This window comes from Cyprinodon tularosa, unplaced genomic scaffold, assembly GCF_016077235.1.
Source record: "Cyprinodon tularosa strain WSP-4 unplaced genomic scaffold, ASM1607723v1 ctg243, whole genome shotgun sequence".
NCBI lineage: Eukaryota > Metazoa > Chordata > Actinopteri > Cyprinodontiformes > Cyprinodontidae > Cyprinodon > Cyprinodon tularosa.
Genome location: NW_024038903.1, coordinates 913,877 through 936,132, shown reverse-complemented (window position 1 = coordinate 936,132; position 22,256 = coordinate 913,877). Strand labels below are relative to the sequence as shown.

General features: G+C 38.1%; 1 protein-coding gene across 25 annotated transcripts in view; it reads left to right on the top strand.

Moving 5' to 3' along the window:
* Nucleotides 1–22,256, top strand: part of LOC119785202 (receptor-type tyrosine-protein phosphatase F-like) — a 271,065-nt gene that overhangs the window by 116,077 nt on the left and 132,732 nt on the right. For all 25 annotated transcript variants that reach the window (XM_038287677.1, XM_038287674.1, XM_038287678.1 and 22 more), the window contains 2 exons: nt 10,245–10,390; nt 11,579–11,720. In XM_038287677.1, coding sequence (XP_038143605.1) covers nt 10,245–10,390; nt 11,579–11,720 — 288 coding nt within the window. The remainder of the gene's footprint in view (nt 1–10,244; nt 10,391–11,578; nt 11,721–22,256) is intronic.

Sequence of the window (22,256 nt, the reverse complement as noted above, 5' to 3'; positions counted from 1 at the left end):
CCCTCCTCTGGATGAGCTGTTTTTGTTTTTCAATTCCCTGTCCTCCCAGAGTCCACGCCCCCACAACCGGCAACCATGACCGCCAGTCAAAGTTCGGAAAGATAGCGGCTAGGAGCATGGAATGATACATTAGATTAAGGCTGTAGCTTGACCGATGGGCTGCTATAGGCTGCTCTGGACATTTTATTTCCCTTTATGACATCATCAGGGGAAGCTTTTCAAACAGACCATTTTGAGCGCACATTACCTAGAGGTAGAGAAAGACTTTCTACATGAAATTAATTAAAAGGACAGCACATTTTCTTCATATTTTTATGTTTAAATTTAAAGAACAACCTAATCCTTAAATAGAAAATTAAACATAGTTTTAGAAATTAAGAAAGGAAAATACACTTTGCAGCCATTTTTGTCAAAAAAAAATATTGTACTGAAACTACCGTTCTATTTTTGGAAATCTTACACAGATATAGTATCAAGAAAAAAGCTAAAATGTACCTTCTATTTTATCTATCTATATTAAAAAGTTTCTCAGTCTAAAGCCACCATGGAGGGCCCAAATAACAGCAAGTTACGTTGAGGAAGTTATGGCAGGCTGTTTTGACATTTATTAGCTTGACTGAATATGTAATCCAGATATTTGAGATTTATAGATATCTGAAATTCATTTTTAGACATCCAAAATGTTTATTTTAGATAGGAGTAATGTCATGTTGGATATCTGAAAGTAACGGCGCAATACATATGAATGGGGAAAAGTGACATCATTTGTCCTAGTAAGAATTACATTTCAGATATCTGAAATGTTCATCTTCGATAGGAGGAATATTATTAAAGATTTGTAGATATCTGAAATGTAGTTTTTACTAGTACAAATTTCATTCCAGAGTACTTAAACTTTAGTTTCTACTGGTATAAATGTAATTAGTGATGTCTAAAATACAATTCTGACTAGGAGCATTGCAATTGTGACTAGGTAGAATGCTTTAGAGCTCTCTATAAAAAATAGAATAATAGAATGTGACTAGTCAACCTGCCTATTTTATGTTAAAGCTGAGCCCCATTTCCTTGTTCAATGTTAGTCAAAATATGCTTTTAAGTATCTAGAACTCCATTTTGGATAGACATGATCCAAATTAACTAATCATATATCAATAGTTGATATCTTTATTTTTCTATTAGTAGAAATATATTCTAGATGTTAAGAATTGGATTTCTGGATATCTGTAATGTTAGATTCATTTTTGATATCTGAAATAGAATACATCCTCACAAGAATTCATTTTATAGATTGGAAGAATGTTTATTTTAGATGGAAAGAATGTCATTTTAGATATCTGGAAATAACATGAATGGGAAACGTGATGACATTTTTACTAGTAAAAATTACATTTAATTACATTCTAACTAGTACAGTTACATTTTTGGCAGCCTGAAATGGAATTTTTTTCTGGCAAAAATGTAATTAAGGATATCTATATTTACATTTCTGGCCTTGATCAGGAAGAATCTTATTTTAGAGATCAACATATGGAACAATAGAGAGGACGGCGCTTCTAATAAATGTCAAAACGGCCTGTCGTAGAGACATAGGCTCTTGGCATGGCACTATTACCACTCTGCTTTATAGTTGTTATAGTCTCCTTGCTTTAGTGTGGGAAGAAACTCTGCAGTGGTATATGCTTGAAAGCCAGAATTATGCCTGGAAAATCACAAAGTTAAATGCATTCCACAAATCTGGGCCAAGATGAAAAGTCAAATATGCAAGTTGCTGACTGCCAAAAGCTTGTCATTAAAAAAGCTTCACGGCGGCCCTTAATTGAAAAGCCCAAATTAATAGGACGTTCAGGCTAAAAGCTTCTACATATTTTGTTTGGAATTGAAGCTGATTGAAAATATTTTAATACCCACTAACCTACTTTACTGCCACTTGTACCGATGACTTAACCTTTGGAGATTGATGTGGTAGTTTCCAATGCTCAGACAAAAGAATGATGTAATGGCACTGCCAAAGTGGTTTAGGAGATAGGTGGCCAGATGGGGTCTTGGGTGAGGGCCCTACAAATTGGATTGTATTTTTAAGTGCCCATATGGTCACCCAGTGCAAACATTGACAGCTACAACAATTGATTCTCTTTTAATTAAAAGTAACCATATCCACCTTGGAGAGGCAGTTGGAGAGTAATGCAGTTAGCTCACATCTGTGGTCCACAGCTACCCAAGAGAGCAACTTGAGTACAGGGAGAGCTAAACAGCTGGGAAAAAAATAAATATTAAAGCATGAGAACAGAGAAGATGAAGTAGGAATATTGAAGAGATTTGAAGGGAAGATTTTCATGAGCCATTTCAGCAGTGTCAGAATTCAGGGAGGAAAGTGCCATTGAAGGTTAATGATGTGAGATTAATAGTTTAATTAGAGAGCTCAGTCGCAGGGCTGGAGGCAGTCACCCAAACTCTCTGCTGTGGCACGGTCTTGGCTGTGGCGCAGGATGATAGGAAATGTCAGATCTTTGAAAGAGAGGGAGACAATTCAATCCTGTGTTTATAGTTACTACATCATTGAAAGCAGGATCTATACTTCCCCTAGGTTGTTTTTTCTTCCTGTTTATCACTGTTTTGCGGTATGCAATCATGGCCAAATGGCTATTCAGAGTGTGGCAATGAGGAAGTAGGTAAGTGAGCTGGATTATCCTTGTTGTCCTTTCTTTTCATTACATATTTAATTTCCTCTCCCACTCAGTGAGTGGAGTGTTGAATCTCTGAAGACGCCTGGGCCTCATGGGTGAGATGATTAGAACAAAGGTAGGGGGTCTTTATGGTCTTGAAGAGAGGGCCAATTAAAGTCAGGCAAAATAATGAGGTTAGTGGGGTTGTGCTAGTGAATTGTGAGGTAACAATAAAAAATTTGATTTTATGAAAGATTTTGTGGCCATATCACCATCTGAACCCCCCATAGACTGATGACTCACATGATTACTCAACACAATTACCATTTTTCCCAATAGGTGTGTTAATATAAGGGTCTAAGCCAAGATGTCCTAAATCACCCTCAGTTCCCACAGAAACACTAGATACTGACTTGGATTTCCATCATAAAGATATTGGGTTCCTATGCAATGGTCCTTTTATAATGTTAGTTTTCCAGACTTTAACTTAAGATTTCCTTTTCCACATATTTTTGAGTTCAAATAAGAAAAGCAGTTTAAATTCTATGAGATATTGCACCAGTGGCCAGGCTTTAAACATAACACCTGCATTGATGGATGAATGCAAAGAGAGATAGATTTAGGTATAAAACCTTTGGACATTTGCAAAGGGAATGAGCATTGGAAGACATGTATTGTTGCACATTTTTTTCCCAGGCAGCGTGGAAACCCTGAAGACATCTATATGTCATTATATATTCAAGCTGCATACACAATGCTCTACTTCCCTCTTTCTGCTTTGTTTTGCATGCATGTGTCCCCAGGTTGACACCCACACAAGCCTTCAAACAGTCAGACGTCCTTCGTCGTGTCAAAAAAAAAAAAAAATCTGTTTATATGACATTCATTGCAAATGAGCAAATTTCACCAAGTGAACTCTGTGAACATGGGTGGTGATGTTGCCCCCGGGTTGTGTAAATGAGCTGTTTGGTCCATGCAACACATTAGCAAGCTCATCTTATAGGTCAGGCCCGCATGTGTTTAGAGGTTGTTAATGGAAGAAAGGGAGTGATGTTTCTCTACATCTACATTGTGCTGCAGACAACACATCAGCCATTATGAAACCCACAAAGCCTTTATACGTGCACCCATTGATTGTCTGATTCTATTTCAGAGGTATAAAAATATAGAGGCAGAAATAGTTTAAGCTTAAGTAGATGTATATGAAGTTTCAGCTTTTCTCCTTTGTCTCAAGGGGTAGGTAGAGGATTAAAAGAAGTCAGAGAAAGTGATAGAATATCAGTAACATTTACTTTCTTTCCAGCCTTAGGTAGATGGCAAAACTTTAGTCATTTTTGGTATGAAACAATTGCATTAAAGGTTCACTTTGTGTTTTTTTTATTTTTTCAAATGTCATTGGGCCTGTTTCACTGGCAATGAAAAGCAAGAGAGCAGACTTGAGAGATGCCTTCCTGTTTCATAATCAGCTTGAGAAGATGAAAGCCATTACAGTAATGTTGTTCACACTGGAAAGAGATGAGTGAAGGGTAATTGCACTCAGACTTCTCCTTCTTCTCCACTGTCTTGAATAATTCAGGTTGAGCTGGAAGGCCTGATAGAAAGCCTGTCCACAGGGGTATTGAAAGTTTGATGTTTTTCTTTTCTCCTCTCTAGGTTTAAACATTTTAAATACAGTATCTCGGTAAAGATAAATCACATTACTCTTGTGATTTCACTATTGCTTGAACTCTCATGAAGCTCTGTCTTTCTTAAAAGAAAAAAATCCCTGTTTGCTGTATTGAGAGATGAATTTAATATTAACTTAATATTAAACTGAGTATTGAAAAAGTACCTAGAATCAATCCTTCCTTCCTTCCTTCCTTCCTTCCTTCCTTCCTTCCTTCCTTCCTTCCTTCCTTCCTTCCTTCCTTCCTTCCTTCCTTCCTTCCTTCCTTCCTTCCTTCCTTCCTTCCTTCCTTCCTTCCTTCCTTCCTTCCTTCCTTCCTTCCTTCCTTCCTTCCTTCCTTCCATTTATAAAGGTTGCAGGTATGCAAAAACAGCATCTGAAACAGCTATTTGTCACCAGCAGCGTTTCAATTTGGGGAAAAAATCACCCTATTTGATAAAAAATTTTTTTGCTTTGTGGAGATGATTTTTCAGTTGTATCAGAATTTCTCAAAACAGCAATAAAATCTGCAGCTGGACCTTTCTGCCTTATAAAAAGATGAAAACCGGAAGTAGTTGGAGGATGATGGCGTGAAAGATTTGGATTCTTGGGGAGAGTGAGTTTTATTTACTCATAAGTAAGACTTGAAAACATAATCCTGTCTTTAATTAATTAAACTGATATGCCTTTATGAAGTTTTTATGACGGCATATTCTGTTGAGCTGTGATAATAAATAAAATAATGCTACAGTTTATTACAAATTTTTTGAAGAAAACCCCTTTCACAGCTTTGCCTCAGATCTGTGAAAACAGACATAAGCAAATACTGATGTAGCATCAAGAATGTATTTAAAAAAAAAAAAAATTATATATATATATATATATATATATATATATATATATATATATATATATATATATATATATATATATATATATATATATATATATATATATATATATATATATATATATTTCCTATAGTCTTGCCAAAAAGTAAGTTACAGTCACAGCATTATTTAAATAGGGTTTGAAATGAGTGTGACCAGAGTTTGAACTTGCCAGGACTGACAGACAAAGTACAATTATACCTGCTAAAAGTATTGTTTTTCACACATATCAATGTGCACTTGTTGGGAAGGTCTGTGATTAGCTTACTTTTATAAAAAAAAAAAAAAAAAACAGAAATGAAGCATTATTGCTTTGGTGTTGCTAAAAGGTTCTGAAATATCAAAGAAACAATTGGTACCTGGGGATTTTCTGCCTGCAGGTCAAAAAGCTTGACACACACAGTTTCTTCCAGGGAAACTAATTGCTTTTTGCCTGTCACTTCTGGCAACAAACAGCCTTTTATTTGCATCCAGTTTTGCCTTGGGATCTGATATTACATTTTGAGATGCAGCACTGAGTTTTTTTTTCCTGTTTTAACAAAGTTATGAGCTCCTTTGAAGATTTATACCAAGCTAAGATAACTTTTTTTTACTGACATCTGACAACAATGAAATTAGGCCCCTTCATCATCCTAACTTAGAGTACACTGAGCAAACAGACCCACACTTCCCTATATTCTTCATGTAATATTTTAAAGGTCTTTGCAGAATTGCTATTTCCCATGTAAAATAACCCTGTGTTTCCTCAGCTTCACCCATAAAACAGAAGCATAGATAGAAAACGTTGTGTTTATTGGTTTAAACAAACAGCCCGAATTGTAGTTGACTCTGTCGGGGTAAATAACTTGCTGGGAAGACAGCTTTATATGGAATTAATTGCAAACAAGTTGCCTGCTAATGGTCTGAAAAGGCCTTAATGGAAGCGTTCCATTAAAACAACCAGTGCTGATGCCATCAGACAAATTCCCACTAAGTGTTGTCCCATGAAAATGATAACTTGCTAATCCATTATTAATAAGAATTAATGGTTTTCTCTCTGCTGTGTGTATCGATCCCTGATACTCTACCCTGCAGAGTAGCTCTCTCATTGGGCACCCTAGCAGGCTTGGGAATACACTAATTGTTGGCCACATAAGAGCCATTATGTGACTCTGCCTGCTGTTGCTGCATTTATTACAAACTTGCTGTGAGGTTTTCAGCTCTTTTTTTTTTCTATTTTACAAGCATTTAATACAGTCTATTTTCCAGATAATCTTCTATAGTTACCATCTGTTTTTTATTCTATACATAAAGCATTTATTTTCCCTTGTTACTTTAATCAACATTTGATGAACTGATGAGCTATCCACACAGTTAGAGATTAATACAGAGTAAAATATCCTAGCTGTTCCCCCCTACCAGCACATTTCAAGCTTTTAAAGGCCCAAGACCACTCAAATACAGCTGCAGGCGTAAAGCTAACTGACAAAAATGGTTTAATCCCCAACACCCAGAGCAGGCAGCAACCTTTAGATTCTCTCAGTCCTTCCTAAAACCAAGATCTCTGCGTAGACTTGTCAATATCCTGCACCCTGGATCAAATGGAAGTTCGCATCAGCATGGCACCAATGTGAATAATTTACTGCTAAACCTCGACTCTGCATCATACCAGCCAAATGCTAATGACGACTATTAGAAAGTGCTAGCACTTTGTGTTAGGCTTTTGGTCTCAGAGCATTAAAAAGCTTTATATTCATTTCCCCTAATAACCCTATGACTTGTACAAACTGTTTTTCCAGTAAATGTGCTATTTTATCAATTTATAAATTAATTTATGCATTTTACTACTTACATAACAGAAGGCTTTTTGCTCTTGAAAAGCCATGCATCTGTTTGACTATAGGAAAATCTGTTTTAAAGAGATACCACTCACAAACACTTTACAGTTCTGAGTCATTAAGAGCAACAGTCTAAATGGTGTCTGTTGACATTTGATGCTTATTATCAAAGTGTACAAATGTTTCAAGAAATTAAAAAGCAAAAATGTTGTCAAATTGATCTTTGGTCAAAGTCCTATTGGGACATTAAAGAAACAGCCAGAATGACCTATTTTCCAAAAACATGGATACAAAGAGCATTGCAATGCCTTCCTCCAACACTTGTTTCTGCAAACTATTACTCAGCTTGCTAACAGGAAGCTGAGTAATATTCTACCTTTGTTTTTTTCAAGAAAAACACATTCGATAAGAGATGAGAGATAGGTCTGAGTTATGGTGGCCAATAGATTCCAGGGTTTGCTTTCTGAAAATGCTGTAAGTTAAAGTCTCCCTGCAAGCTCCCCACTGATCCCTGAGAGACGGGTCAAATGCAGCAGTCAAATTTCCTTATAATGCACATATTCAGTGAACAATAGAGTTGATTATCTTTATCCTTACAATTGTCTAGGTAATCTATAAACAGCAGAATTTCTTTAAGATGTTTCTCCTCTACTGTTTCTGCAGCAGTATTAATAATTTGGGGCTTGCTTGTTTTCAAAAAAGAGATCTTGTGACATGTTACGTTATTTTATCTGTTACCATGAAAATCTCAGACTGTGGCATCCCAGAATATTTCCAAACTGAAACCCTTTGAATTTGTAAACTTTCTGCCAAACTATTCTGGACAATTAATGCAGCAACTTCTCTGCTCTGGAGTTTTGAACATGATGCATCAAAGACCTGAAGGAGTATATCTCGGAGCTTGCAGTCAGAGCTGAGAGAAGGATTTGCATAGGTAGGCTCGTGTGTTTTCCACCTTGTCCTTTTTATTGTTTTCATGTGACAACTGCCTGACAGGCAGAAAAATGGGACACAGACAAGGAAGAAAAGGTTGAGTCTGGATTCTGTTTCTCCAAGAAAAGAAGTGACAACCCCACCGGTTTTATATTCTCACTTGCCTGCAGTGGCAACAGTGATGGAGGAACACAAACTCTCTCTGAGTTGAGCAATAAACGCTTCTAGCTGTTTGTTAGAGAGTGCTTGGACGACTATTAACCCCAGCTGTAAGTCAGGGCTGTAGGGTCACCAGAGGGCTTCTTCGGGTTTTTGAGTCTGAATCTAAGGCATGGATTAACAAGGAACAGCTCCAGATTTATAGCAGATTGGCCTTTGAGTTATAGGTCAAGCATGCAGGCATGTTTGAGAGGATGAATGTAGGTAAAAGATGGCAGTGAGACTGGTTTAACCATCTCCTCTGTTTGTCCTTCAAATCCACTTGATTTCTAAGATTTACTGACTCTTGAAGTCAGTGTTTGTAGCAACACATCATTTTTATATCTTTTAATTTAAGCTAAACGCAGAGAGCGTTTTTTTTTTTTTTTTATAAAAGCTGTCTGATCCTCTGTCTGACTCACAAAGTGGAAAGATGGTAATTTTAATGAATGCTATGGACGGATGTCAGCTGCGACTCCTGGAAGTCAAATTGTTGGTAATCGCTTCTTTGGGATTCCAGCTCACCAGCCATGCGCGCACCGATGCATGCTCAGGCATTCATACTAAATGCTTATCAGGTTGTAATCTTCAACATAGCTTACCTGCTGCTACCTGCATGGTTGTCAGTATGTCACATTCTGTAGTAATAGAAAAGGATTTACTGCTGTGCTACAACACTGTCAGTATCGATCCTGGAAGATAGTGGGGCTGAGATGGAAGGATGGACGGACACTGACAGATTGATGAATGATAAGCAGATGGTTGGATGAACTTAGGGATGTTAGATGTATTAATGGTGAGATGGATTGATGTAACTATGGGTGAGGTTTAGTTCTTCATCAAAACTGTTTTTTTCTTTCCTTTGTCTTAATTTACTAAAATGCTCTTGCAAATGTTTCAATCTCTTCTATTAAGAGTATAATCTGGAGGTCAAAAGTCCAAAACACATCTATTTGCATCTTCCAAAAGACCTAAAAATATCCATTTCCATTTGCTGCACAAAAAAATAATAAATAAACCTGTAGGATTCCAGGCTTTGCCTTGAGACTGTCCCTATTTCTGACCAGCTGCAGTTTAAGGTGTACAAAACATTTCAGAAAGATGTAAAGGTGTTGTGCATTCTATCACCCTTTAGCGCCGGCAAACCTGTAGTATCCATTTTCTTTACATCACTGGTTTGTCATCCCTTGAGGTTAGAAAACAATCTCCGGCAAAGACATCTTGCAGCATTTTTTCTTCTTCTTAACAATACCTCTGACCACTGAAGGTTCTTTTCAGGCCTCAGTGGGGTGCAGTGTTTTGCTAACTAAGTACCAGTTCCATATTTCTCCTACTCTTTTCATTTCTCCCCCATCACTATGTTCTCAGTTTGGAAATGCTAGGAACAACTATTTGTACACGCCATAATGATTTACCTCTATTGTGCATGCTGCTATTGGGGCAGGTGATCCCTTCCAGCCTCTTTAATGACACCACAGATGAAACATGAGCTGACGGAGGTCTTAATGAGGACAATGTCTCACGTTCTCGAAGCCAGGATTATGCATGTCTGCACGGGAGGCTGTATCACAGAGCTCAAGGTGTGCTCATTGTAGAGTCATGTCAGTTTTGACAGACTGTCAATGAAATGCACTCCTCATTGTTTTGGACACAATGTTTCTGGGTGTGGTGCCCAGTGAAAACCCCTGAAGGCAGATAGAGGAAAACACGGTTGGAGGTGCTCTCCATGGCAGTGCACCTTATTGTTGTAAACACACAGAATCTGTGAAGTCTGAAGGATGTGCAGACTCTGAACACGGTAGTTTGCCTTGTTTGGATTGTGGGGGATGCGAGACGGTTTAGATGCTTCATCTGAAAAAAAAAAAAAAAAAAAAACAGTTAGAAATTCTGCATGCTTTAGTGAAAGGCAGACACAAAGGCTGGGATTTTTTTTACCGATGACTGAGCTGCAGGTGTTGATAGTGACAATGCCTGTTGAGAGATTTCTCATACTTGCTATTGTGATGAGAAAGCGATACCTGGGGTTTTGTCACAGTTTAAAATGCTGGTGTGGAAAAGGGCACCAACTCTAACCTCACCTCTCTTCCCCCCCTTCCAGACAGGCCACAGTTTATCAAAACCCCTGAAGACCAGACTGGCGTCTCGGGCGGAGTTGCATCATTTGTCTGCCAGGCCTCAGGAGAACCAAGGCCTAGAATCACCTGGATGAAGAAAGGCAAGAAAGTCAGCTCTCAGCGCTTTGAGGTGGGTACCAAAGAAGGAAGGGGTTTAACATAAATGCAAACACAGTTGCAAATTAGAGCTGCATTTGAAAACTTTGGTTTTGATCAACACAGGCACTGCCTTGCTTTAAGCACCAACAGTGTTTGATCAACAGTCATGGTAACTCTAAAGGAGATATAGAGATAGAGTAGGAGAATGTTGTGATTGGCTTTAATGAAAAATTGGCCGATGCTGACATGAATGATCCATTTGTTGTTTTGCAGCAGGATTGGTTGATGAGTTAGAACATTAATAATCAGAACACACAACAATCACTGTGAAAAATAGTAGTGCCACCATTATGTTGCTGGAATGCAGGGACAGGAAAGTTGGCTAGAGTTAAAAAATATATATATTATTCCTTCCAACAGGAAAACAACCTCAGGCATAAAGCAGTGGAATGGTTTGGATCAAAGCATATTAACTTTAACAGAACCAATCAAAGTCCAGATCCAAATCCAGCTGATAATCTTATGAAAATGTATGTTCACAGATGTGCTCAACCAATCTCAATAAGCCAGAGCTGTTTCACCATAAAGAAGGAGCAAAAATATTCAGTTTTAGATGTGCAAAACTGGTGGAGATGTACTCCAACAGAAATGCAACAAAAAGCTCATTGAAACATAACCAAATTGGGAGTGATAACCTAGTGCTTAGAGCAGTGCGCTTGTGCTCTGAGAAGGTTCCAAGTACCCGGTTCGATCCCCACAGCTTCCACTCTGCGTTTCTGAGCAAAACCCTTAACCCCACATTGCTCCCGGGCACCACACAATGGCAGCCCACTGTTTCCCAAGGGTCAAACGCAGAGGGTTACCGTAAGTTCCCCATTGTGGGAAAATAAGGCATTTACATTACATTTACAAATGAGAACATTTTCAAAGGACCGGAATGCTTCCTCACTGTATGTCACAGGGAGGTTATCCTCCCCTGCCTTTCCAATCTATTGTCCTCCTCCTGTTTTCGGGCTACACCAAATCTAGTCACATTTTTTTTTTTTCCCAGAAGGGGGTTTCTTATTTGTGTTTCAGCATGGAAAACCTTCAAATTCTAGCATATGAAAGCCACTGTTGCTGTTGTTTTAAGTCTAAAAAAAAAGGTTATATATAAAATAAATGTCTGGAAATGAAAACCCAACATTTCTTCCTTTTGCTCTTGCTGTGGCTCTCACAGGTGATTGAATTCGATGATGGGTCAGGCTCCGTACTGCGGATCCAGCCACTGCGCACCCATAGAGACGAAGCCATTTATGAGTGCACAGCCACAAACAGCGTTGACGAGATCCACGCCAGTGCCAAGCTTACAGTGCTGGACGGTAGGATAAGTCTGTTTCTGTCCTCACTTGGGTGGTTTCCACCTCTGTCTTTTCACCTTCAACCATTCCTCTCTTTTCCCTGAGCTGTTACTGAATGTGGAATATTTTATTCCCACTCATATCCGAGAGCAAATATCAGTATTTGCCTCATTTATTCCTACATAAGCATTTGCCAAAGCTTGGGATTTCTGGTCCTTGCTTTGCGACAGGAGAGCAGATCTATATTGATGCTTAGTCCAATAGGTGAAGGGAAATGCAAGGAAAGCACTTTAATATAAGATGGGTTATGGCTCAGCTAGTCAGCACGTACTTTATATTACCAAGGAATTGGTTCTAATCTAACAATTGCTTTATCTTAATTGCTTTAAGGGAAGATAAGAGACTAAATTATTAAAATGTCACGTCATTTGAATGTTTTAGATCTTAGAAAACATTCAGAACTAACCAAAGGCAATACAAAATATAGCTGGGTTATCAATAGCCCTAGTTTAGAGGCAGATGTTTCAGTCAGCAGAGGTTTTCACCTTGAAGCCCTCCCACCAAGGCCATTTTTGCCCAGTCTCTTTCTTATTGTCCAGCCATAAACACTGACCTTAACTGTGGCATGTGACGCCTGCAGTGCTTTAGAGGTTTTCCTGGCTTGTTTTGTGACCTCCTGGATGAATCATTGATGAGCTTTTGAGGTACTTTTGGTAGATTTACTCTTCTGTATTTTTTGTATATAATGGCTCTCACTCTGGCTGTCAGTGAGGTCTATTGACTCCACAGCTCAGGTAATTTTTTCGACCATGGTATTGCAGAACTATTTCAGCTTTCCAGAAAATTGGAAAAATAAGTTAAATCCTTATTTAAAAAAATTATTTTAATAGTTTTATGGCTTATCAATCTGTTTTTAAAATTGGAAACATTTAAATGTCACAGGAAACCTAAAGATTTTTTTAGGGGTGGTTCAGATACATTTTTACTGTTCATTAGTGGTTTGCACAAGTAGAAATGTTTTAGTTTCTGTTTTCATAGTGGCCTTTGTAAGAATCTCGTAATATAAATCTCCAGACCTATGCAGAGGGCAAATTATCGCCAAGCAAGGCCAACGCATTGACATTAAATTCAAATCTCATTCAAACAGCCTTACTATTCTCTGCTTTATTTCCATATTTCTTACACCCACGCTTCCTCTTTTTTTCTGCTCTGTCCATGCTGGTTTGATGATATCATCTTAGCTTGCGTAATCCTCCTCCAAGGAACTTTTCTTCACTGCAAAGAAAGTTTTTTTTTGTTTCATTTTTTTGTTTATCCCATTCCCTGTTTACATCATGAAGAATGTGTTTGGCTGTTAAGGCAAACTGGGCCTGACATGACCTGAAGCTCTGGTGAATGTGATGAGATTAATCGCAGTTTTAGTGTTGGAGGGCCAAACAGGACACTGAGCTCGGGTTGCCTCTGTTAGAGGAGCATTGACTGTCAAGATTAATAGTCGGTAGCGAGCAGGCTGTTCTTATCAGCAGCACTGCTCTCATGTTGGCTTCTCTCTGATCATGCACCTACATACCAAACAGAGACATTGTGTAGTTTTTTTGTGTTTTTGTTTTTTTACTCTAGGGTCTCACTTATGTACTGCAGGTTTAATAAATGCATTTTTCAATGTCATTCTATAAAAACATTGTTTTCTAACAATATTTTTACATTTCCTCATTTTTATCAGTTAAAACCATACCTTTTAAGGATTTTATATGTTAGACAAATATAAATGGGTTATCTATAAAGTGAAGGGAAAGGGTGCAATTAGTCAATGTTAAACGCAGGCAAAAATCTGAGAGCCAAAAGTTTGGTGTGCATTTGATTTGTCCCCTTTTACTCTAATACCACAAAATAAAATAGATCGCAACTAATTGCCTTCAGATGTCGCTTTCATTAGAAAATGGTGGTGCAACACAACAGCTAATTCTTACATGAGATCTCTGAGCACCTTAAGCCATCAGCAGTGCTGATGAGAACATGAATGCTTTTTTTTTTCTATCGGTATCTTATCTATTTGGGTCACATTAATTAATTTTCCATTACTTTGGCGCAGTATCTCGGTGGGGGCGGGATCTTTGATAGTAAGAGGTGAGCCATAAACAGAACATGATGTTCTGTTTATGGCTCACCTCAGACTGTTTGGGCAGCTAAATGCTGAAACCTGGATATGGACACGAGAGAGAAGCAGTGTGATATTAAATAGAGGGATACAAGCTGCAGCATATGTAAAATTAAGCTAACGCTACCCACTGCAAATGCTACCTACGGCTAGCTTATAATAGTCTTTGTATACAACATGAGCTCAATATAAAATGATTAAATGTTGAAGATACCAATTATCAAAGTAAGCTTTGAATAATAACTCCGCTCCTTAGCCAATCAGTGCCAGACAGTCCTCCGACGTTCATTTTGTTCAAAAAATGGGAATCACGAAAATATTTATGGATCTAAGAATCTTTTATCCTTGGAAAAGTTGAAAAAGTTCGTAATGAATCATTGTAGGTTAGTTCTTGAGGAGTAGGGGCATAAACAGAAGTGAAGTGGTTCAACCTATTCTCATTACGAGTGCGTATGAAATCGTACGAAAAGTTATGCACCGTAATTTCGTACGTTTTGGACGTTTTTTTCGACGTATGTGCATGCGCATCTGACGCACCATTCACGAATCTAGAATATAAATTACAATTAGCCCTAACCCTGACCCTAACCCTAAGATATAAAACAGCAAGCAACGTAGTTCGAGACATGAATAAGTGATGATTGCACTGTTTTTCCCAGTTTTCCGTCCGTCCGCGGATATGCTTTTTTTTCTGTCTGCCAGCGCATGCGCACTGATGTGGTTTTTTGAGGAAAAACGTCCAAAACGTACGAAATAGTGTGCATAACTTTTCGTACGATTTCATACGAACTGATAATGAGAATATGTTGAGTGGTTTATGGTAACTCTGGAGGAGCTGCACGCATCAACGACTCAGTTGGGAGAATTTTTTTGGCATCACTGCTGCACTCCAAAAAATCTGTGCTCTCTAAAATAATGTTCTTTCAGTTTTCTGAATTCAGTTGTCATGACAACTTACAGCAAATGTCATCTCAAGGCACAATGGAGGACAAAAGATCACATTTCTATACCGTACGCATAAAATTACACGTTTGAATGACATATCCTTCAATTCAGTCAGACAAAGCAGTCCAGTTCAAATATGTCAAATGTTAATAATGGTTTTACTCCAGTAGTAGCTGGTTTCATCAAGTTATTGACTTCAGAGTCTCCTCCAGTGGGAACATGTGGAAAGAGAAGACAGCTGACTGTCAGTAGTAAAAAAAAAATCTAAGATGTTTGTTCTGCAATTTGCCAAAAAAGCTTTTATGGGACACAGCATGTAGGAAAGAAGGAGCCCTGGTCAAATGATACCCAACTGCAAATTCCTTACTACATGCAAAGCTCCATAGCAGAACAGTTAATGCACCAGGCTTAAGTTTAAGCATGGTGTTGGGGAGTGATGTTGTATGGATGCTTTCTTTTATTGGGACAAAATTGTTTAATGAGGTTGAAGAGAAGGAACACCTGGAAGAGAAGTTTAGGTTAAGGATTTAACCCCGGTTCTCTGAAACATTAGTGCGTTATCTCACTATGGGACATGCCATAGTGAGATACCGAAACAAATGTTGAAAGAGATCCAGTTTGAGACTTAAGACTGATGCAGAGGCTCACCTTCCAGAAGGACGACGACCCTAAACAAAGATCTATACCAAAACAGGAACCTTTTTCAAAGCTCTTTTAAATAAGAAAAACAAAAGTTTTTCTTCTGCCTTATAATGATGTGGTACTTTGGTCTAGTCCACAATATACTAATGAAATACATTGAAGTATAGTTACAAATTGACACAACATGAAAAAGTTTATTTTTCTTCTGACTGCTGCTGAAAAACGATCGACTGAAGAGTGATTTTAGTTCCATCCTAATGCTTATATTCAAGACTAAACAAAGATGGCGCTCGATTTGTTGTTTCTTCTCTGCATCGACTCCCGAGGCTCATTGGTCTCTTTGTTTTGGTCGCACATACCAAAACCGTGATGCCTCATAAAAGCTGTGGACAGCTGTTCTCAGCTTACAAACTCAGGCAGGTTTGTTCTGTGTTACCTGCCCAGAGCAAAGTGGCAGGCATCCAGAGTAAACTGGTGAGCTTGATGTCTTTGTCAAAGCTTTGCAGAAGAAGGTGCATAGAGAAACCAATTTCACTGTGTGACTCTGATTCACAGTAGGACTTTTTTAACGCATACGCTGTGAATCTGTGCCAGAGTGTAGAGCAGATCAAATGACCGAGTTTAATGGCATGTGGCTGTGATGTTTGGAGTGTTTCGGAGGTTTCAGGCCTGTTATCTGAACCGTTGACATCATGGGGTGTTTAATCAAGCTATGCCTCAAACCCTCTACTTTCACACTGATAGTGTTGCAACAGAGGCTGAACTTAGTTTAGTCCTCACCAGTACATGTATCTGGTAAAAGATGTCGACCTGTATGAAATTCTCACAGTTTGATGAGCTTGTTTTAAAATGGCACAGTTTATAATGCCTCATCCCAAAGTTTGTATCACACTCCATTCCAGTTATCCTTAGTTTTAGTGTGATAAAACTTGATATCTTTAATCAGTAAATTCTATATATATGGGTATATTTCACAGCCTATTAACATATTTCTATGCAATACAATTTAAATGGATTATATAGAAATAAATTTTGCGGTTATGGGACAACAATTCATAAGTATGAATGGGAAAAAAAAATGGCACCTCATCCAGACCCATAAAGTTGGTGTATCCTAACCTGTTGTGGGATTCTGGCTGCAGCTTAGCCCATCTCTCAGTTTTAACATAAGTTTCCAGTTGATTTTTTAATGCACCCATTTTAAAAAAAGTCTTATAACAGGTTATGAATGTGATGAAAGCATAAACAGTGTAAAGTGTTGCTCCTCTACTGTCGACTCGACATAATTTGTCCGTTGCTTTTTCTTCTCCCCTCTTAATGCACGCACACAGGCTGGGGAAAAACAACTAAACAAACATCATGTTCAATCACAGTAACTCCATGAATCTACTCGATGAAAACCCCACGGATGAGGCGAGTTTATGTTGAAACGCGAATCCAGCAGCACACACAGTCAAGCATATTATATTTACAATCACGTCACAAACACTCTGTACCTTCATGCACACCCTTACGGAGCAAAGACGTCAGAAAGGCTCTATTTTTAGGCCATTGTTTGTAGCCTGGTGATACATCAAGTTTATATTGGCAGCCCCCCTACGCAGGAAAACACTGGGGCAGTACCAATCTGATGGAGAATAATGATGTTGATGCTTTTTAATGGACCTGTGTTAGCCTGAAGCTCTGAGAAGCTTGTGTCGCTTGTCAAAGGTGGCTTTTTCACTTCAATGGACCAGATGATAGAAACGTGGTGACGGCAGAACAAGGAGAGCAATAAACTGACTTAGATTCTGCACTTGAACTTTGATAAATGCAAAGAATTTGTACAGTTATTTAAAGCGCTCTCATGCCTCTTTATGAATGCATGAAGAGAAAAGAAAGCTGAGCTCTGCTGAAAATCATCCCACCTCTTAAAGTTTGTAGGAAAAAAAAAAAGAGTGGAGCGTTCTGCAAGATACTTCCTATGTCAATGCAAGCACATGTGATTTTTGCATACGCATGAAGTTTTCCTACCACACAAGGAAACCCTGTCATCCCGAGATTCAGCGAGAATGGTGAAGTCATTACAACACTAAGTCGATTTGGATTATAGGTTTTAGCAGAGCAAACGAAGGTCGGGCATTAATTATGATTATTTCATATACTGACTCTTTATTTTCTCCTGCCAATCCTGGAAAATATGGATTATCACAGTCACACCAGTGTAGATTTACTCATGCTTTCTTTTTTCCTCATGAAGAATTAAACTCTTAGGGTTCAAAAGTACACATCTCTTAATTGTGCTGTCAATGTTTCTGGTTCTGCGAGTCAATGTTTCTTTGAGAAATCCCCTAAATGTGTTGATTAATTCATTTTATCATAAGATACATTGAGTTTATGCATGCTGGTTTCTCTATCTCCCCCATAAACAAACAATGGGATGGAATAAGCTTTAAGTACTTGTGCTTAAGTACAACATGTACAAGAAAACCAATATCCTATAAGATATGTCTTCAAAAAAGAAACCAGACAGGAGGGTTGGTCAAGAAGTATTTATGTAGTGACCCTTTTTGATGATTGTAGGTATAAATATAGACCGCCATCTGATCCTTCACAATTTCATCCCGGAGACATGGTGCTAATCTTTACCAAGATGGACGTTTCCCTGTGACCTTTCACAGGAAACCAAACCAATGCTGTAGTAAAAAAAATGAATCCTTTAAAGTCTATAGACATTTTTCACTTGTTTTAATTCTTTTATGTAATTTAGAATAGAATAAAATTGAATAAAAAAAATCCTTTATTGTCCCACAATGGGGAAATTGTGGTGTTACAGCAGCAATAGGTTATAGCACAAATGGTCATACAAAGTGGACCAAAGTGTATGAAAATAACAGATAAAATACAGAACTGTACATTTAGTACTATTATTTTAACTTAGGCTTAACCAAGAGATTAAGGGGATAAAATGTTGGTTTGATTGCATTTATTTTAATGAAACTCTATGTTTGAGACAGGTAGCTTGAGTTGAACCGGTTTCGTTTTATTCACTGTGATGAAATGCTCTGCTGCCATTTTAACGGCCGCTCGCCAGTCAGGACTGTGCCTTAGCCCTGAGATATTTTGTAATTCTGTCACGCTGTAACAGCCTCACTCTTTGTTCGTCGCCTTTCTCACGCCCCCACTCTGGAGGTCACACGGCTGAGACTTGCATACAGGCCCTGAAGACCTCTCCGCCATCCCTCATTCCTAACACACAAACAGAAAAGATTTTTTGTCTCTCTTTTTATTAATGCGTTCAATCTTTGAAAGACACTTTGCTGGATCTTCTGTGTGTTTCCAACATATTTAACAGTTGAGTTATGACTGAAGGGGTTTGTGTATGGAGATCGCACCAGTCAGCCCAACCTGTATGGATTAATAGTGACGGGAGCTGAGACCACATGAGGAGGTGCGTTCGAGAAATCCTGTTGCAGTCTTTCACTTCCCCTCTCTGTCAACTTGTCTTTAAACTGTGTGGCGGCCCTCAAGTCTCTGATGTTGATCTCTTTCTATTGGCCCCATGTTGATGATGGTGGACAGTACAGCAGTGCTGTGCAGCTATTGCTGCAGGCCCATGTAGAGCAATGACCGGGTGGGATGGGGGGGTGGGGGACAATGAGTCATTACCTGGGTAACGATGCCAATGTTCTGACCTTGAGTCCCCCCCTCCCTGAATTGAAGTGCCTCAGTAAATGTCCAGGTAAATGGTGCTTGTCTCTGTGATGTATGAAGTAAACCACTGCGGTGCAGAAAAGACATCTCAGCTCACAACATCAGTCTTCAATGTAGTGTGCCGCCACCTCTCCATGTCACGGCCATATTTCACACTTTCAGTGGCGTTAACATTTGATGAGCATGTAAAATGTAAAATGCAATGACTCAGATCTAGAAATGACTTAGGTTGGTGTCAACCCCGTGTCACACAACAGCAATGGTGATGATAAAACCAATGTTGCTTGGCTATATGGTGAGTTTTTAAAACCACCAGAAAGTTCTTCTTTACGAGCTTGGACCATGTAGATTCTTTGTGAGAAGATGAACAAAACCATGTAATAGGAACCCATGTACATCTAAAAAAAAAAAAAAAATCAAAACATTTGACAAATATGTTTTTAATTATGTAAAGTTTACAAACCATTCAAGCTAAAAGTAGGTTGATAAATTCTGTTACATTTAGCGTTTCCAACTTTTATATTTATTTTTTTATTACCGGTATATGTATCTTTCCCTATTAACAAGTTCAGACCATCTGACAAGTTTTTTACTTTAGAAATAGCACAATAACTTCAGTAATAGGAAAGTAGATTTCAATTTATCTTATCTCTTGAAGAACAGAAAGGTTATCTAAATATCCCTTAACCCTAATGACTAGTTATACCACTTTTGTGACCAAAAACTTCCATAAATCATTAGTGTTTCCTAGCAGTGGCTCATTCACCGAGTTCTGGTCGACTCTCCTTTGTACATTTATACTCATTTATCCAAACTCTAGGTTTTTCAAGCATAAATGCTCAAATAAACAGTCTCAAAATTATATTTAATGAGCTATTTCAGTCTTTGTTCTTTGAGCCATTTTACAGCATAACCTTAGTTCTAAAGTGTAAGATTAGAAAATAGTGATCAGAGATTCTTTTTCAATAATCCTCGCTATACAGAAGATTCATGGTTTCCTCAAGTGGAATTAATGTTTTTTTTTTTTTTTTAGCCTGCTTCATGTTGTTAGACAGGTTCTGTTTAACAGATTCCTTCAAGTAGGTAATATGGCAGAAAAAAAGTCCTTTGTGCAGCTCATGAGTTTATAGCGTGGTATTAAAATTACTCAGGCCATTGTTTGGTTTACATAACCTATGTGTTACCAAACTGTGAGTACAAAGCAGTGAGGACAGACATACTGTCAGTGAATGTCCTTCTTGTCATTTGTATTTAACAAATACAAGATCTTGGTACATAAAATATTCATGTCTTTCTCTGGGATTTTTTTTCTTTCCAGATTTAAAGCTGAAACATGTAAAAAATAGAGAAGGAAAGAAAAAAAACATTGTATAGCTGAGCTCACTATGTCTTAGAAGTTTCCCTGTATATGGGAAGGATTTCAGGCCTGCTCAGTGGTTTTTCAGGCTTTGTTCTACCTTTAAAATACTGAACATTCCCTCATCCTTTGGGGGACAGCGGACCTATCTCTAGATAGGAGGAATCTTCTCTAATAGCAGCAGATCAAAAGGGCTTTCATTACCAGGATACTCCACTGTCAGGGCGTGAATCGAAAAATATCTCCTTCAGCTTCAGACGAGAACTTTTGAACTCTGATAGCAACTTTTTTTCCTCGTGCTTTCTAAGGGAGTATATTTAAAAAACAAAAAGAAAAAAGTAGGCAAATAGTTAGAGCTTTGGTCAAAAAGGTCATGAATTCCTCTCAGTTACACCTGCTGCTTATTTTTTTTACATGTTGGCACCTAATATTGCTGTTTTTGGTTCCAATCACAGGGTTAATATTTGCTTGGAAGGAGGATGTCACAATATCTTCTTTGTTTTAATAGCAACATTGTCAGATGAGGATTTATATCAACATTCAACCCAAGCAGAATGGCTGTTGTCGCTGTTTAGTGCTACTGTCTAAATTTGTTATCAGTTGTATTTTTATTTAATTTGCTGTATGAACTGGGCTGACTTTTCTCTAACATAATTCGGTGTTAGATGTCAATTGAAATTTCTTGAAAAGCAGACCCTATGAATGAATGAGACTGACCTGAATAAGTGAAGGTAAAATCAAAATGATCCATCTTTATATTTATAAAAGCTTGGAATTGCATTTGATTTAATCCTGTGTCTGAAAACTATGGAAAATAAAATCTACTAAAGTAGAACATGTATATTTACAGACTGAATTCGCTGTTACAGCCTTTAAATTTCGTATCCATCCATTAGTATTTGTAACCATTTCCATCTTTCCATCTGTTTATCCATTTCTTTAGTTATCCGCCCAGCCGTTCACAGAGTTCTTCTAAGTGAACTTTTGTATTAAAAGTTACAAAATAGGCAAACATGATTGAGATCTCTGAGAACTTAAGATTGGGAATAGTTGAAAATTTCGGCATGAAATATGCACAAAACCAAGATGTCAGAGATTGCAGATGAAAGCTCTCATTATGCTCTTACTGGTTAGAATAGTCTGGGGCTGGACTGTGCTAACTGTGTTTAGTGGCAGTAAGCAAATAACAGCCTCACCAGTAAGAAAAGACCTTTATTTGCTCGCCATGCATTATAGTCCCCCTGGTGCATAGGCAGAAAATGACTGTGACACAAAGCCAGAAATAAATATCTCAGTGCCCAGGCAAGTCTGGACAACAAACCTGACTAGATAAACGGCGTAGAAACCTCACTGCGCCTCATCCCAAGAAAGATAAATACATGCAGAAGCTTTATGGGGATGATTTAATACCAAAGCCTGCTCCTCTGACAACTTAATCCTATCTTTTCCTCGGTGCTGTTTAGATCAGCTAAAATGGCCAAAACAAGCTTTTTAGTTGAACCTCTTACTTCTTACTTTTTTCTTTCTGAGTGTAATGCTCTTTTTGAGTTTTGCATCCTTGTTTCTTCTATATTTCTAGAGAAGGTTAACAACCTGTGAAATTAAAATCACTTTCTTAGCATAATATGCTCATGTGTTTAGATTGCTTCTTAATCAGAACTCTTTTTAGGGCCTACTGAAGTAATTTAAGACTGAGGGACAAACTTTCTCAAACAGGCACGTCCACAGGTGTATTTTTGAGCTCCATTGTGACGGTCCGTGT